The 16,676-nt window shown below is 41.6% G+C and overlaps 1 protein-coding gene across 1 annotated transcript; it reads right to left on the bottom strand.

The window, feature by feature from the left end:
- Positions 1 to 5,621: 5,621 nt before the first annotated feature.
- On the bottom strand, positions 5,622 to 16,660 carry LOC110511763 (importin subunit alpha-6). The gene is made up of 14 exons (XM_021592539.2): positions 16,513 to 16,660; positions 15,242 to 15,369; positions 14,915 to 15,016; positions 14,424 to 14,523; positions 13,963 to 14,057; positions 13,472 to 13,603; positions 12,879 to 12,967; positions 12,603 to 12,702; positions 12,217 to 12,380; positions 12,059 to 12,137; positions 11,763 to 11,888; positions 9,231 to 9,358; positions 8,862 to 9,040; positions 5,622 to 8,281 (listed from the first exon to the last, which is right to left on the bottom strand). Exons 1-14 carry the CDS (start codon positions 16,514 to 16,516, stop codon positions 8,094 to 8,096), a joined length of 1,614 nt encoding a protein of 537 aa, XP_021448214.1. The 5' UTR covers positions 16,517 to 16,660; the 3' UTR covers positions 5,622 to 8,093.
- Between the last annotated feature and the right edge of the window lie 16 nt (positions 16,661 to 16,676).

The raw sequence follows: 16,676 nt of genomic DNA, 5'->3' as shown, positions 1-16,676 counted from the left end.
TTAGTTTTGCTTGTAAGCAGGAATCAGGAGGATAGAGTTATGGTCAGATTTGCCAAATGGAGGGCGAGGGAGAGCTTTGTACACGTCTCTGCGTGTTGATGCAAACCGCATGCAAACCTGCATGCAAACCGACAGACATTCAAAGATTCACACAGATACAACGATTCACAAAGATACATCACAAGCCAATGTATTTGAATAAGAAATAGTAATCGTGTATGTAGCATATGCATTTACATTCAGAGGTACAAGGTAAAAACAATTTACTCATTGTCAAATGTTGGATGAGAGGGTGGGTTTAGCATGGATAATAGCAGATCATTGCGGTCAGTCTGCTAGCGTTAGATGATAACAGCCTCTGGCAAATCTTCTGTCATGTAGTTTCTTCTACTCTGAGAATTCCCCATTCTGAACCTGCCTGTCTGGTTATGACACAATAACACCATGAGGAGAGAGACAGTGAGAGGGAGAGAGAGAAAAGGGATGGAGAAAGAGAGCAAGAGAAGGAGAGAAAGAGAGTTGGTAGGGTACAGAGAGGGTAACAGGTGTCCCTGGGGATAGTGTATTGTGGTAACCTTGAGGTTAGAGGCAGCATCAAAATGAAACCATGATGTCTCTGTCAAGAATATCTTTATCAATAATGTTTGTCCTAATCAATTCAGATGATGCCCTCACTAAGTTCATAACAGCTAAATATTAGTCATAAAGAGTTCCACAGAAACTCAGCTTACACCATTCTCACACTTCGAACCCATCTCAATTCCGGTTAACTAACATTGGACAAATGCTACACCGAAACAGGATGTGGATGGAATTCTTCTCTTAGAATGCATAGTCACTGACACTCTGAGGAAATAATCGCCCGTGAGCAGGAAGAGTCAGCTTTAACTGGGAGTGTTTATACTTTACTATTCTATGCGGCAATCCTAATTCTGGATTGCTAATCAACTTGTTAGTGAGAAAAGGTGACAATGTGTTATGAATAGGGATAGTTTAGGTGTTTTTTTGTGTGGATCACAACAGTTAGAACAACAGTTAGAACAGCAAGGCAAGATATGCAAGCTCTGTAGACCTGCTATCATGATGTGAACAAAAAATATGCTTCCACTGTCACACATAAAAATACAATAAACAACACAGTTTCCTTTGATGGGACCAATTCAGAGATGCGGTATAGTTCTCATTGTTGTTTTACAGTGGTTGTCTCCAGTCCTGTGACGTATGACACTCTCATGTAGACTCCTACCGGTTACTTCTCGTGATCACACTGAGGTTGAGTTAAGGGAAATGGCTGGGGGGGGGGTGGAACTGGATCAGCTGCATAGACAGCACCCACACACAGAACGTGTCTGGAGGTATGCTTCCTTCTGTCACACTGAGGTTGAGTTAAGGGAAATGTCTGGGGGGTGGAACTGGATCAGCTGCATAGACAGCACCCACATACAGAAAGTGTCTGTAGGTGTGTGTGTATTTCATAGGAATTGAACAAGTTCTGACGAAACCATAATTGCTTTTGTGCAGAGGAATAGATAGGTGTCCTGTAGACAAAATCCACTAAATTCCGTCTGACAAGAGGCATTGTGTATCAGATCATTTTACGTATTTATTTTTCATTATTTTACAGTCAAGTCAACATTAACCCCTTATAGAAGATCCAGACAACAGCTCCAAGAGTAACACAGAGAGGATCTGTTAAGTCCAGCTTCACACACAGCCCTTTATGGTCCAATGGCATAAAGGAAACAGAACCACAATGGTGGCATGTTATGGTAATCACCTAAACTAAGGGATTCTGGACAGCATATCCCAGAAGTCCTTATAACCTCTGTATCAAAGCCAAAACGAAAACACAAAATGATTCCCAAATGGGGGAGAAATAAATCAGCCTTAAACATAATAAAATACACATCATCCAATCGTACAAACATGAGAAATATTAGAAAACTATACACCATTTTTGATGTGCTTGACAAAATGTAGCATTAAACTGTTTACAGTTGTTTTTTTGTGTGCAACACAACAGTTAGAACTACAGGGCAACATATGCAAGCTCTATAGACCTGCTATCATGATGTGACTTTAAAAAAAAATACAATAAACAACCGTTTCCTTTGATAGAACCAATTTTGAGATGCAGAGTCTGTCTTTCAACCTGTGGTAAACAGTGGTGTGAAGTGAAGTTGTCATTGTTGTTTTACAGTAGATGCCTCCAATCATGTATGACGCACTCAGGTAGACTCCTACTCGTTTCTTCTTGTGATCCCACTGAGGTTGGCTTAGGTCAGCGTTTCCCAAACTCGGTCCTCGGGACCCCAAGGGGAATGCTAATTTTGTTTTTTGCCCTAACACTAAACAGCTGATTCAAATTATCAAAGATTGATGATTAGTTGATAATTTGAATCAGGGGTGGAACTGGATCAGCTGCATATACAGTGCCCACGTACAGAAAGTGTCAGGAGGTAAACGTGCCTTCACAAAGTATTCATACCCCTTGACTTATTCCACATTTTTATGTGTTACAGCTTGAATTCAAAATGGATAAAAGTATCTAATTTACATAAGTATTCACAACCCTGAGTCAATACATGTTAGAATCACCTGAGTTTTTGGGGGTAAGTCTCTGGCAGCTTTAAACACCTGGATTATACAATATTTGCATTATTCTTTTTAAATTATTCAAGCTCTGTCAAGTTGGTTGTTGATCATTGCTAGTCAGCTATTTTCAAGTCTTACCGTAGATTCCCAAGGCAATTTAAGTTAAAACTGTAACTGGGCCTCTCAGGAACATTCAATGTCGGTAAGCAACTCCAGTGTATATTTGGCCTTCTGTTTTAGGTTATTGTCCTGCTGAAAGGTGAATTTTTCTCCCAGTGTCTGTTGGAAAGCAGACTAAACCAGTTTTGTATCTAGGAATTTGCCTGTGCTTAGCTCTATTCTGTTTATTTTTATCAACAAAAAAAACTCCCTAGTCATTGCCAATGACAAGCATACTCATAACATGATGCAACCACAACCACCTTGAAAATATGAAGAGTGGTATTTAGTGATGTGTTGTGTTGGATGTGCCCCAAACATAACGCTTTGTATGAAGGGCAAAGTTAATTTCTTTGCCATTTTTGTTTTGTTTTACTTTAGTGCCTTATTGCAAACAGGATGCATGTTTTGGAATATGTGTATCCTGTACAAGCTTCCTTCTTTTCACTCGGTCATTTAGGTTAGTATTGTTGAGTAGCTACAAAGTTGTCGATCCTCAGTTTTCTCCTATAACAGCCATTAAACTTTGTAACTATTTTAAAGTCACCATTGGCTTGAGAGGTTCCTTCATCTCTGGCAACTTAGTTAGGAAGGATGTCTATATCTTTGTTGTGACTGGGTGTATTGATACACCACCCAAAGTGTAATTAATAACTTAATAATTTTACCCATCTACCAATAGGTGCTGTTCTTTGCAAGGCATTGGAAAACCTCATTGGTCTTTGAGGTTTCATCTGTGTTTGAAATACACTGCTAAACTGAGGGACCTTACAGATAATTGTACAGTTGAAGTCGGAAGTTTACATACACTTAGGTTGGAGTCATTAAAACTCGTTTTTCAACCACTCCACTAATTTCTTGTTAACAAACTATAGTTTTGGCAAGTCGGTTAGGACATCTACTTTGTGCATGACACAAGTAATTTTTCCAACAATTGTTTACAGACATTATTTCACGTATAATTCACTGAATCGCAATTCCAGTGGGTCAGAAGTTCACATACACTAAGTTGACTTTGCCTTGAAACAGCTTGGAAAATTCCAGAAAATGATGTCATGGCTTTAGAAGCTTCTGATAGACTAATTTACACCATTTGAGTCAATTGGAGGTGTACCTGTGTATGTATTTCAAGGCCTACCTTCAAACTCAGTGCCTCTTTGCTTGACAACATGGGAAAATCAAAAGAAATCAGCCAAGACCTCAGAAAAAAAAATAGTAGACCTCCACAAGTCTGGTTCATCCTTGAGAGTAATCTTCAAATGCCTGAAGGTACCACGTTCATCTGTACAAACATTAGTATGCAATTATAAACACCATGGGATCACATAGCTGTCATACCGCTCAGGAAGGAGATGCGTTCTGTCTCCTATAGATGAACGTACTTTGGTGCGAAAAGTGAAAATCAATCCCAGAACAACAGCAAAGGACCTTGTGGAGATGCTGGAGGAAACAGGTACAAAAGTATCTATATGCACAGTAAAACGAGTCCTATATCGACATAACCTGAAAGGATGCTCAGCAAGGAAGAAGCCACTGCTCCAAAACTTCCATGAAAAAGCCAGACTACAGTTTGCAACTGCACATGCGGACAAAGATTGTAATTTTTGTAGAAATGTCCTCTGTTTGGTCATAATGACCATCGTTATGTTTGGAGGCTTGCAAGCCAAAGAACACAATCCCAACCGTGAAGCACGGGGGTGGCAGCATCATGTTGTGGGGGTGTTTTGCTGCAGGAGGGACTGGTGCGCTTCACAAAATAGATGGCATCATGAGGGAGTAACATTATGTGATATATTGAAGCAACATCTCATGACATCAGTTAAATCTTGGTCGCAAATGGGTCTTCCAAATGGACAATGACCCCAAGCATACTTCCAAAGTTGTGACAAAATGGCTTAAGGACAACAAAGTCAAGGTATTAGAGTGGCCATCACAAAGGCCTGACCTCAATCCCATAGAAAATGTGTGGGCAGAACTGAAAAAGCGTGTGCGAGCGAGGCCTACAAACCTGACTCAGTTACACCAGCTCTGTCAGGAGGAATGGGCCAAATGTAAACTTCTGTCCCATTGGGAATGTGATGAAAGAAATAAAAGCTGAAATAAATAATTCTCTCTATTATTATTCTGACATTTCACATTCTTAAAATAAAGTGGTGATCTTAACTGACCTAAAACAGGGAATTTTTACTAGGATTAAATGTCAGCAATTGCGAAAAACTGAGTTTAAATGTATTTGGATAAGGTGTATGTAAAACTTCTGACTTCAACTGTATGTGTGGGGTATAGATATACGGTAGTGATTAACAAATCCTGTTAAACACTAATATTTCACACAGAGTGAGCCCATGCTTGTGACTTAGGCAAAGTTTACTCCTGAACTTATTTAGGCTTGCCAGAACTACAGGGGTTGAATAGTCAATGACTCAAGACATTTCAGATTTTCATTCTTAATTTGTAAACATTTCTAAAAACATAATTCCACTTAGACATTATGGGGTATTGTGTGTAGGCCAGTGACTCAAAATCTCAATTGAATCCATTTTTAATTCAGTGTGCAACACTTCAAGGGGTGTAAATACTTTCTGAAGGCACTGTATCTCCAGCAGTCACACATAGGACTAATGCCCCATGTAGCGTATGCACTGTTACCTCAAAGAAGCTCTGATAACAGGGCCAGGACCAGTCTTCTAAAATCAGCTGCAGTCAGAGTCACTAATAGTCCCCCGTAGGAACTGTAACAGGCTAGACAAGGTCTATTGTAAGGTTGTGTGTGTGTGTTTCATTCATAAGCATTGAACAGAAGTTCCGTTAAAACCATAATCGAAGACAAAATCCCCAATATTCCAGCCGAAGAGGCTGTAACAGAATTTTATTTTATTTATTTATTCTTCATTATTTTACAGTCAACATTAACCCTTCAAAAGAGAGCCAGACAACAGCTCCATGAGTAACACAGAGAGGAGCTGTTGAGTCCAGCTTCACACACAGCCCTCTGTGGTCCATTGGGTTAAAGTAAACAGAACCACAACGGCAGCATGATATGGTAACCACATAAACTAGAAGATTCTGGACAGAATACCACAGCAGTCCTTATAGCCTCGGTTTCAAAACCAAAACAATTCCCAAATGAGGGAGAACTAAATCAACCTAAAACAAAAATAATATCATCCAATTGTACAAACATGAGAAATACTAGAAAACTATACAATTTTTAATGTGCATGACAAAATGTAGCACTACAAACTGTTTCCATCTCACGTAAATATAATTTCCAAGTCCTAGGATCAATTAATATGGTACTCAAAATGTATACAGCATGTACAATTTTCAAAAACACAACATGCCAAAAGTAAATAGCCAGGTTTCAGGAGTGATGAGTTTAAAACTAAAAGAAAAGTAGAATGCTGAAATACTGTGCTTGTAGTCACACACACACATAAAGGCTCAGCGGTTCAGTATAGCCAGGTCGGGTTGCCTCCACCAATCAAGAGTTCATATAAAAATGTTATTAAAAAAAATAAACAAATTTAAGAAGTTCTAAACAATCCATGTTCTGGAAGCCATTCTAAACAATCCATGTTCTGGAAGCCATTCTAAACAATCCGTGTTCTGGAAGCCATTCTAAACAAACCATGTTCTGGAAGCCATTCTAAACAAACCATGTTCTGGAAGCCATTCTAAACAAAACATGTTCTGGAAGCCATTCTAAACAAAACATGTTCTGGAAGCCATTCTAAACAAAACATTTTCTAGAAGCTATTCTAAAAGGTGAGGGGAACCAGAGGAGACAAACACATGACCAACAGAAGATCAGAATAAAGCAGCAACAGGTAAGTGTGCAAAGACTCAACCATAAGTACAACACTACTGCATCTCAGTCAGAAAACACATTATACTGCAATAAATCCCCCCTTCCAATTAGTAGGAATTTCTTTCCCCTATATAATTTCTTACATGTATATATAATATACAAAGCACTAGAGTTCAACTGAGCATTTTCTATCAACGTCCAATAGTGTTAAGTCCAATGCAAAGTTAACCACCAATTAAACAAAAACACTGCAGCAAAACAAATAAGTCATGACATCATAACTCATGGTGAGATGAAAGAAAAAACAACTACAAAAGAACTCTGAGAGCCTGTGTTTTTATTCACCTGGAGATTGTTACAGACACTGCATCACACGACAGACGCTAGTCACTGAACCTAACCAGTCTGGTCCTGTACTGTGGCTGGCAGGCGGCGCTTCAATAAGGAGCACTCACACAAGCAGAACACTCCTCAACGTTACCCTAACGTTGTGTCAATCCTACCGTAACATTGTTATAGATAAGCATAAGCCTGGCTAAACGCTTTGACTATTGCAGCAAGTTACATGCAGTGCTGCCCTACACAATGCATCTACATTACTGCGCTCAGTTCGATGCAACTGGTGTCCTGATGTTATTCTAACGTTAATATTGCAGCCAGGGCCAAGGAGTGGAGAGAAGATAATGACAGTTTTTGACCATCTTTCTCTCAAATGAGCAGAAAGACATTTCAACGGAATAAATAAGATTAGGAATCTCCAGGTCAACCATAGTCCATTTCAACATTGAAGAGAGACCCCAGAGAAAGATGTGCAGTTGCTTTCCAACTTAAATAATATGTCACTGGGATACACACATTATCATCTTGACACAATGTACATCCTCCCAATGAAAACAGTAGGCTGTCAGTAGCCTACTGTTCTCTCAGCTCTGGTCAAAGGGTACAAGTGAGGAAATGAGCTGATACAGTCACTAAACCTCTTCAGGACACTAGTTTGGACTATCTGGTGAAATCCAGAGAATCTTCAGTCAAATGCTTCATGTGTTCATATCTTTTGTTTTATTTTTGAAGACTGAAGAGGTCATTTCACATTTCAAAAGGAGATATGGAGGACGATTGAGACACCAGTGTCGTAATAATAATAATAATGTATTATAATAATATCACAGGAAATAATGATAAAATGAAAATGATAATGATAAAATAAAAACATTTTAGGGAGTAAGACAAAATATCAGCCAACTCTTTCTTTCATATTCATACAGCTGCAGGAAGTCTCAAACACTAAGAATGAGCTGTCCTAAGTCAGTCTTTCAGTCAGTCTCTCTCTCTCTCTCGTGCTCGCTCTTTCCAGATAGGGTGGCGTGGAGGAAGGTTTGGAGAGAGAGGTGGAGCAGGTGGGTCCAGTGAGAGAGGAGAGATGGGGTAGTGTCATCAGTTCAGGTCTAAAACAGCCCTATGGAGACTGGACTCTCTGGGGTGATAGTAGTAGATACTCAGAGGGGTGAAGGTCAAAGGTCAGGGTTGGTTAGAGCTGGAAGCCCTCCATGGGCCCGTCTTGCTGCTGGAAGATAAACTGGCCCTGGTTCTGGTCCACCTGCGGGGCGATGCTAGCGTCCTCCTCCTCCACACCAAAGTAGTGCTCGATCAGGTCAAAAGCCTTCTGGTAGATCTCCTGATTCTCATGGCTCTGCAGGAACTCTATCTTGTCCAGACCTGCCGTGGACATTTTTACATTTAGCAGATGTTATTATCCAGAGCGACTTACAGTCAGTGCATTCAACGAAGGTAGGTATGACATCCACACAGTCATCACAAATACAACTTTCCTCAATAAAGCAGACATCAGCTAAAATCAGTGCTAGTAAGAAAAGCCAGTGGACACACACGCACACAAATTAATATCAGGCCTTAGTGACTCACATGACAATACTGAGTCATAATCACTAACTAATGGCTGTTTAAATTTGGCAGCATGTGTCCTTGCAACTTATTAGATAACTACAGAGTACACTATTCACTTCACAGCAACATATCTACTGCCATCTAGTGGAACAGTGTGCATTCCACTGGCTAAGTGATTATCCATAGCCTAATGACATTTCTCCTTCTCCCTGAAGAGTGCAATCGTTCCCTCTCCCTCCTTACGTCAGTGCATTCCTTATAAATCCACGAGACATTTGCTATTTCAGGGAGAAGGTGGAGAAACAGAATTGAGCGTACATCTAAGGGTTTATTCCTGTCCCATTCTCTTATGTTGTGTGTGTGTGTGTGTGTGTGTGTGTAAAAAACATACCATAGGCTTCCTCTATGAGGGCACAGTAAGGATTGATGCCAGTGCCGTTCTGCTTGGCCTCCTGCTCTCCCAGTCTCAGGATGTTCTCCAGGCCGTTCAGTGACACCTGCACTATCTTACTGTCCATCACTGTCAGCAGGTCACACATGGGCTTGATGGTGTTCAGACTAACCAGGTACCTACAGGGACAGCAAGACAGTGTTTGACATTTATTCACATTTGTTAATTTGGTTTAGCAGAGATACAGGTCTACTACACTGGGACACCACTTTTGCCGAGCATGAAACTACTCCCATTAATTTCATGAATTCTTGGCGTAAGCAGCGAGTTTCCAAAATGATGCTCTGGTTCTATTTAATAATTTATTACCTAATCTGCTCAGGAGTGCCCCCAGAGGTAGCGTTGGTTATAGCCCACGCTGCTTCCTTCCTGGTGCGGAACTCTGCCTTCTGAAGAATCTCTATCAGCACTGGGAAGATGTTGGCATCTATCACCGTCTGACCAAGATAGAGAGATAGAACAGTGAGATGACATTATACACACACACACACAAATAGGTTGTTGTCAATAAAACATCACAATAAGGTGCAGAGTGTTCGATTTGCCTGCTGGGGGTCAAGAAGACCCCCAGCTCCTCTAAAACCATTGACAACTACATGCCGTTTTCATGCTGTTTAAAATATCTTAACCTCATGAAGAGCATAGTCAGAACTACACAGTTCAGATTATTCCACATTTAGCTCTCAGAGTTAAACAAGTAACCATGCTTGTCATGATAAGTAAACATCAATTGGTCATGTAATTTCAGATACTTGAGGGTAACCTCCCGATATCTCTCAATATAGGCCACCATTAAGAGGATGATATTACAACCAAATAGTTAACATTTATTTAACAATCCATTGAAAACAGCATGTAGTTGTCAATGGTTTTAGCAGAGCTCGCAGTCTACTTGCCCCCCAGCAGGTAAATTGAACACTCTGCACCTTGTTGTGACATTTTAGCAATAATGACCTACAGTGTATAAAATATTATGAACACCTGCTCTTGCCATAACAGACTGACCAGGTGAAAGCTATGATCCCTTATTGATGTTACTAGTTAAATCCACTTCAAATCAGTGTAGATGAAGGGGAGGAGACAGGTTAAAGATGGATTTTTAAGCCTTGAGCCCTGGATTGAGCATAGGTGCCATTCAGAGGGTGAATGGGCAAGACAAAATAAGTTCCTTTGAACAGGGTATGGTAGTAGGTGCCAGGCACACCGGTGTGTGTCAACAACTGCAACACTGCTGGGTTTTTCACACTGAACAGTTTCCTGTGTGTATCAAGGATGGTCCAATACCCAAAGGAGATGCAGATAACTTGATACAACTGTGTGAAGCAATGGAGTCAACATGGGCCAACATCCCTGTGGAACGCTTTCAACACCATGTAGCGTGCATGCCCTGACGAATTACAGCTGTTCTGAGGGCAAAAAGGGGTGCAACTCAAAATTAGGAAAGCGTTTAATATTTTGTACACTCAGTGATAAAATCCTTCAGACAACTACTTAAAACAACATGCTAGAGGTCGACCGATTATGATTTTTCAACGCCGATACCGATTATTGGAGGACCAAAAAAGCCGATACATTTTTTTTAATCGTCCGATTAATCGGTATTTGTAATATTGACAATTACAACAATACTGAATGAACACTTACTTTAACTTTAACTTAATATAATACATCAATAAAATCAATTTAGCCTTAAGTAAATAATGAAACATGTTCAATTTGGTTTAAATAATGCAAAAACAAAGTGTTGAAGAAAGTAAAAGTGCAATATGTGCTATGTAAGAAAGCTAACGTTTCAGTTCCTTGCTCAGAACATGAGAACATATGAAAGCTGGTGGTTCCTTTTAACATGAGTCTTCAATATTCCCAGGTAAGAAGTTTTAGGTTGTAGTTATTATAGGAAATATAGGACTATTTCCCTCTATACCGTTTGTATTTCATTAACCTTTGACTATTAGATGTTCTTATAGGCACTTTAGCATTGCCAGTGTAACAATATAGCTTCCGTCCCTCTCCTCGCTCCTCCCTGGGCTCGAACCAGCAACACAATAGCCACCATCGAAGCAGCGTTACCCATGCAGAGCAAGGGGAACAACTACTAGAAGGCTCAGAGCGAGTGACGTTTGAAACGCTATTAGCGCGCGCTAACTAGCTATCCATTTCACTTCGGTTACACCAGCCTCATCTCGGGAGTTGATAGGCTTGAAGTCATAAACAGCGCAATGCTTGACGCACAACGAAGAGCTGCTGGTAAAACGCACGAAAGTGCTGTTTGAATGAATGTTTAGCACCTGCTTCTGCCTACCACCGCTCAGTCAGATACTTAGATACTTGTATGCTCAGTCAGATTATATGCAATGCAGGACACGCTAGATAATATCTAGTAATATCATCAACCATGTGTAGTTAACTAGTGATTATGATTGATTGTTTTTTTATAAGATAAGTTTAATGCTAGCTAGCAATTTACCTTGGCTTACTGCATTCGCGTAACAGGCAGTCTCCTTGTGGAGTGCAACGAGAGGGAGGCAGGTCATTATTGCATTGGACTAGTTAACTGTAAGGTTGCAAGATTGGTTCCCCAAGCTGACAAGGTGAAAATCTGTCGTTAACCCACCGTTCCTACGCCGTCATTGAAAATAAGAATCTGTTCTTAACTGACTTGCCTAGTTAAATAAAAGGTATAAAAATAAAATACTTATCTATTTATTAAATCGGCGTCCAAAAATACAGATTTCCGATTGATATGAAAACTTGAAATCGGCCCTAATTAAATCGGCCATTCCGATTAAATCGGTCAACCTCTACTACGTGCTACCATCAAGCACAGGTACACACACACACCTGGATCTGTGCTCTGTTTCCAGCTGTAATGTTAGACACAGTCCAGCAGGCCTCCTTCTTGATGGACTCCTTGGGACTACTGAGCAGGTGTAATAGGCATGGCAATGCCGAGCAGTTCAGAATCACCTGGAACAATCCACACACACAGTGAAGATTACACACCAGTCCCCACACACACACACACACACACACACACACACAGCTAGGACCATGTGAAGGATCAAAACTCCACACACACATCAGGGTGAAGAGAGACAAAGCCATTGGGAGGTAGCAAGAAAATAAACTAGTTCTACCTGAGTCTGAATGTCATCGCCTGTCACTATGTTTCCCACAGCACGCAGCGCGGGAGAGACCACCTTATAGTCACTGTGCCTGGGAAAGACCAAAAACACCACATTCAGTGTGCACCAACATCTACATTTCTTGTGTGTGTGTGTCTAGTAGTACTTACATGAGTAGCTCCACCAGTCTGCGGCAGACCCCAGAGTCGATGACGGTCTGTATCTTGTCATTGGGTCCGTCAGACAGGTAAGAGAGGGCCCAGCAGGCATCAGCTAACACATCTGGGTCACTACTGAACAGCAGCCTGGACAGCACACTCAGACAGGGAGACACCTGGGGGATGAGGAGAGAGAGAAAGCAAAGAAAAGAGCAAGGGGGAGGAAGACAGACAGAAAGAGGGATAATGGTGAAAGGAGAACATTAAGTTTTGCTAAGAGAATGGCTTTGAGAGAAATTAGTCAAAATCCCAGAGTGGTTTGTGCATTTGACAGGAGAGATCTGTTGGACTGTTAGAACTTTCCTCTGATTGGGCAATGTGGGAATAGACCCCTTTACCTTGGTGAAGTCAGGGGGGGGGTTCTTCCCTCTACACAGGTTAGACAGAGCCCATACAGCATTCCTAGTTGTGGTGAGACGGTTGGATTTAGCCAGCAGCCTGAGGGGGGAAAGAACAGTTCTCAGTACACCTTGCTTCTCTGACCGCAATTAAACTGTTAAACCTGACTAATCTGATTATACAAAGTATTAGGTAATGGTATGAAACTCTACTTCTCCTTGTTAAAACGACATGGGCCTACAGACTGATAAAACCAAGCTCGCACACACACATACTGTTGTAGGGAGGGCAGGATGCCACAGTTGAGAACGTAGTCTCTGCACTCTGCGTTGTCCCCGGCAATGTTCCCCAGGGCCCACACGGCCTGAAATACACCAATCACTCGTCACCTCTAAACCAGCAGCCATGCATATTGCCATTCCGTAACATTGCAGCTATATTGCATGCAGCTAGGAGCCATATTATACAGTGCTGCAGCTAGGCTATATTTCCACACAAACATCAGCACCATATAGAGCTGGGCTTGGAGGGCCATACCATATACTGCTACATAACCGCACAGCTAAGACCATATCGGGCTGGGATTGCTTAGTATTTGGCTATGCTAAAACCCATGAAAGGGGAGTGAATAAGAGATAACTTCAGGGAGAAGGGTAGAGAATCAGAATGCAGTCATAGCATTTATATTTAGGGAATGCAAAAATAGCTGGTTTACTATTCAGATAGGATCTTCTTGGCAGGACAAATCCCATGACATCTTATTCCCACTCCTGCTAGACATCGATGTGACCCATGTGTTAGTGTCCAATCATGCTACAACTCTTCCCCAGGGCTTCAGCCCCCCCCCCCCCCCAGGCTGTTCAGTCACCTGCTCCTGGACATCCTCGTAGTCCGAGTTGAGCAGCTCGATGAAGATGGGCACGGCTCCCATCTCAATAACCACCTTGGTGTGCAGGAAGGTCCCAGAGGCAATGTTGGTCAGGGCCCAGGCTGCCTCAAACTGTGTCACACACACACATTTCACACCACGGTCACATGGGGAGCATAGTACAAGCCCTCATAGACAGATACACAGGCTGAAGAGTTACGATTGACTGAGTGTCATAAAGGGGCAGAGGAAAGTTCACTAGCTACGTCTTTTGACAGGGAGCAATACAATGCAGATGTCATGCAGACTGACTAATGCCAACAGGATGTGATATAATATTACAGAATCTGACTTAATTTCATATATTCCAACAGCTTTCTGTTAGTGTCATTTTGTGTAGTGAATACATTTGTTGATTTCTAACACACCAAACCAAGAATTCCCAGCACATCCAACTAACGGACAGACAGAGACCCAGCCACCTGACCAACCTGAAGAGTGCAGTTCTCACTCCTCTTGAGAAACTCCACAAACTTATTGACGACCCCTGGGGTGAGAATGACCTCATCGATGGGAGGGTTGGGCTCTGATAAGGAGAGAGAAGAGAGCATGACAATGACATCACACTCCTAGCTTAAAAACATCATGGTTCATGGCTGAAAACGTGTGATGCTAAAACAATCCAATACGGTGTTGAGGGAATAGCATCAGGTCCAACAAAGGCATTACTTGCAGACATTTGGCACGAACAATCCATCTTTGTTGTTGAGAAAACATACTATACAAGACCAAACTATGTCCCGTCCCAAACGGAACCCTATTCCCTATATAGTGGGTCCTGGTCAAAAGTGCACTAAATAGGGAATTGGGTCCCAATGGAGACATCTCCTAAATAATACAGGTGGCATGAGCCCTGCATTGGGGTGTTATGAATTGCATGATTCACACAGACCTTTGGAGAGTAACTTCCTGAATTTCTGTGTGGCGATCAGCTGCTGGTCTGGATCCTCAGAGAAGATCATCTGGATCATGTCTGGAGTTATGACACCTTCCTACACACACAAGTCAACATACATAAAGACGTGAATGACTTACAAAACCATGTACTCTGACACTATACACACAATGCAGAGGAAGCGATGTAGTGCTACACGTGACCGGTTTATCACATAAAGTGCACTTAGGTCTAATGACAGTCTAATGACCCTCATCTAGTTTTAAATCACAGATTGATTTGAAAACCAAAAACTCTTGTCTTTTTTGGATACTGGAGAGTAAAGACTTAACTAACCATTGGTTTCAGAATCTTCTGTTTCCCCAAAAATGATTTGTACTTATTTTATGGAGTAATGGCATTGTCTTTCAACAGGTAACTAGTCCTTCGGTGCAGAGTGTAGACCATGAGAGCAAGACAATGGGACAATTGGAGTAATGGTCACTTACACCTGAGACTGGTGCAGTGGAGCTGATGTCGGGGTCCTGGACAGGGCATTCCAACATGGACTCGTCGCCCGAGGGCACACACACATTCCTCCTCTTGAACAGCTGGGGGAAGAGGGAGAGGTAAGTGGTAGTAGGACACTGACTCACTACAACCCAAACAAACCAAAGACAACTATAACAGGTCAATAAAAAAATGACTCATATCTGGAGAAGATTTACCATTCAAAAGGCATTTACATGGTCAAATTGGATGAGAATAGGGTTGTCTCCACAGAATGGAGAGTAGCTGATTCAGTGGTCCAGGCGTAAGAACTAGAAGCACCCTACCTGCTCTTCTCTCTTCTGTTTGCGGAGTTGGATCCCCTCCTCCTCTCTCCTCCGGCGCATCTCCTGTGGGTTCAGTGCTTTGTTCTTGTAACTCTTCATTCGGTCATTCCCTGGGCTTGCCATCTCGTCTGGGGAAATAAGGATAAACATAACGTTATACTGAATGATCAAATATACAAACTTGTGAATTCACCACAGCCAAACTTAACTGACTAGCTAGCTAATGTTGTTGTTAACATAGGCGCTAATGGAAAATCAAATAAATTAAAAATCACTCTCGATGTGAATTTGGATTTGTTGGCCAAAAGGGGATTTGAACACAAACCCTGCCATGTGCGAAAAAAGTTTGACAGCTGATGAAGAAGAATGGTGATCAAAGTAACAATACCAAATGTTTCTCGCTCGCTGTCATCAGCTGTTAGTAATCTTTGTGTTAGCTAGTGAGTCAAAGAATGCCATTCCTGGCTCGCTAGATAAAGATGACAAGCACAACAGCTAGCTATGAGCTAGATAATGAATGTTAGCTAACATTAACCACGGTCTTGCTGACAGCGTCACATTGACATTGCTTGTTGTATTTTCTGGGGGAATCAGTGGTCTTCCAGGCTGGATATCTCCAATCGCAAGAAACCGGGTTCCTCTCTAGCTAGTAGTACAGTACGGCCTAGTACAGTGGTTCCAAACCAGCGGTACTACCTAGTAGGACCCCTGGCCTAGGGAGGGGTACCTGGCCTATCCACAGGCGGTACTTGAGAAGGCTCACGAGACCTTAGGCTTACTGGTAAAATGCACATGAGGGGGTACTTCAGGGGTACTCCGGGCAGAGCAAAATTCAGTTGGTGGTACAATAACCCAAAAAGGTTGGGAGCCACTGGCCTAGCACACAGCAACTAGTAGTAGCAAGCTGGCTACCTAGCTAATACATTATTCGTGTTAATTAAATTACATGGTGTTCAAAAACCTTCTACCGTATTCGTATGGTTAGCAAAAAAATATACTTAAATCAACTGTAAAACCAATTATAATAGGCAATGGTAGCTAAAACTGCCATTAGACCCAAATCACAGCTTTTTAAGATTGAGCTTGCTAATAACACAGCTAGCGTTAGCAAGCTAGATAGCTCCCTACATCGCTAGCTAGCTAACTAGCTCCTTCACACCCCTCTCCGGTCTCTCTTGTTTAGCAACCATCGTCATGCCAAGTTGCCAGATAATTCGTGATAAATAAAGAAAACAACAATAAAAAGGTTGTGACGATCGTATTGATCTTACCCATTTAAGATGAATAATGTCAAGAAACGCCTAGGTGTAGCTAGGTATTATTATTTCCTTCACGCAAACTCCCGAGTCCAGCTGAGAGCAATATGGCGTCTTGTATCGCTTAAAATTTCCCAGTAACCCTCCTTGGATCAACAACCAGTGACGTCAAATCCATC

Source organism: Oncorhynchus mykiss, chromosome 3 (genome assembly GCF_013265735.2).
Source record: "Oncorhynchus mykiss isolate Arlee chromosome 3, USDA_OmykA_1.1, whole genome shotgun sequence".
NCBI classification, from domain to species: Eukaryota; Metazoa; Chordata; class Actinopteri; order Salmoniformes; family Salmonidae; genus Oncorhynchus; species Oncorhynchus mykiss.
This window is presented reverse-complemented; position numbering and strand designations above follow the sequence as displayed.

What these genes read in the sequence shown, in the direction of transcription:
- LOC110511763 (XM_021592539.2), bottom strand. An exon ending in AACAGAAGAGAGAAGAGCAG is followed by an intron (nt 15,017 to 15,241) that starts GTAGGGTGCTTC and finishes CTCTTCCCCCAG; the next exon opens with CTGTTCAAGAGGAGGAATGT. An exon ending in GTGAGAACTGCACTCTTCAG is followed by an intron (nt 13,604 to 13,962) that starts GTTGGTCAGGTG and finishes TGTGTGACACAG; the next exon opens with TTTGAGGCAGCCTGGGCCCT.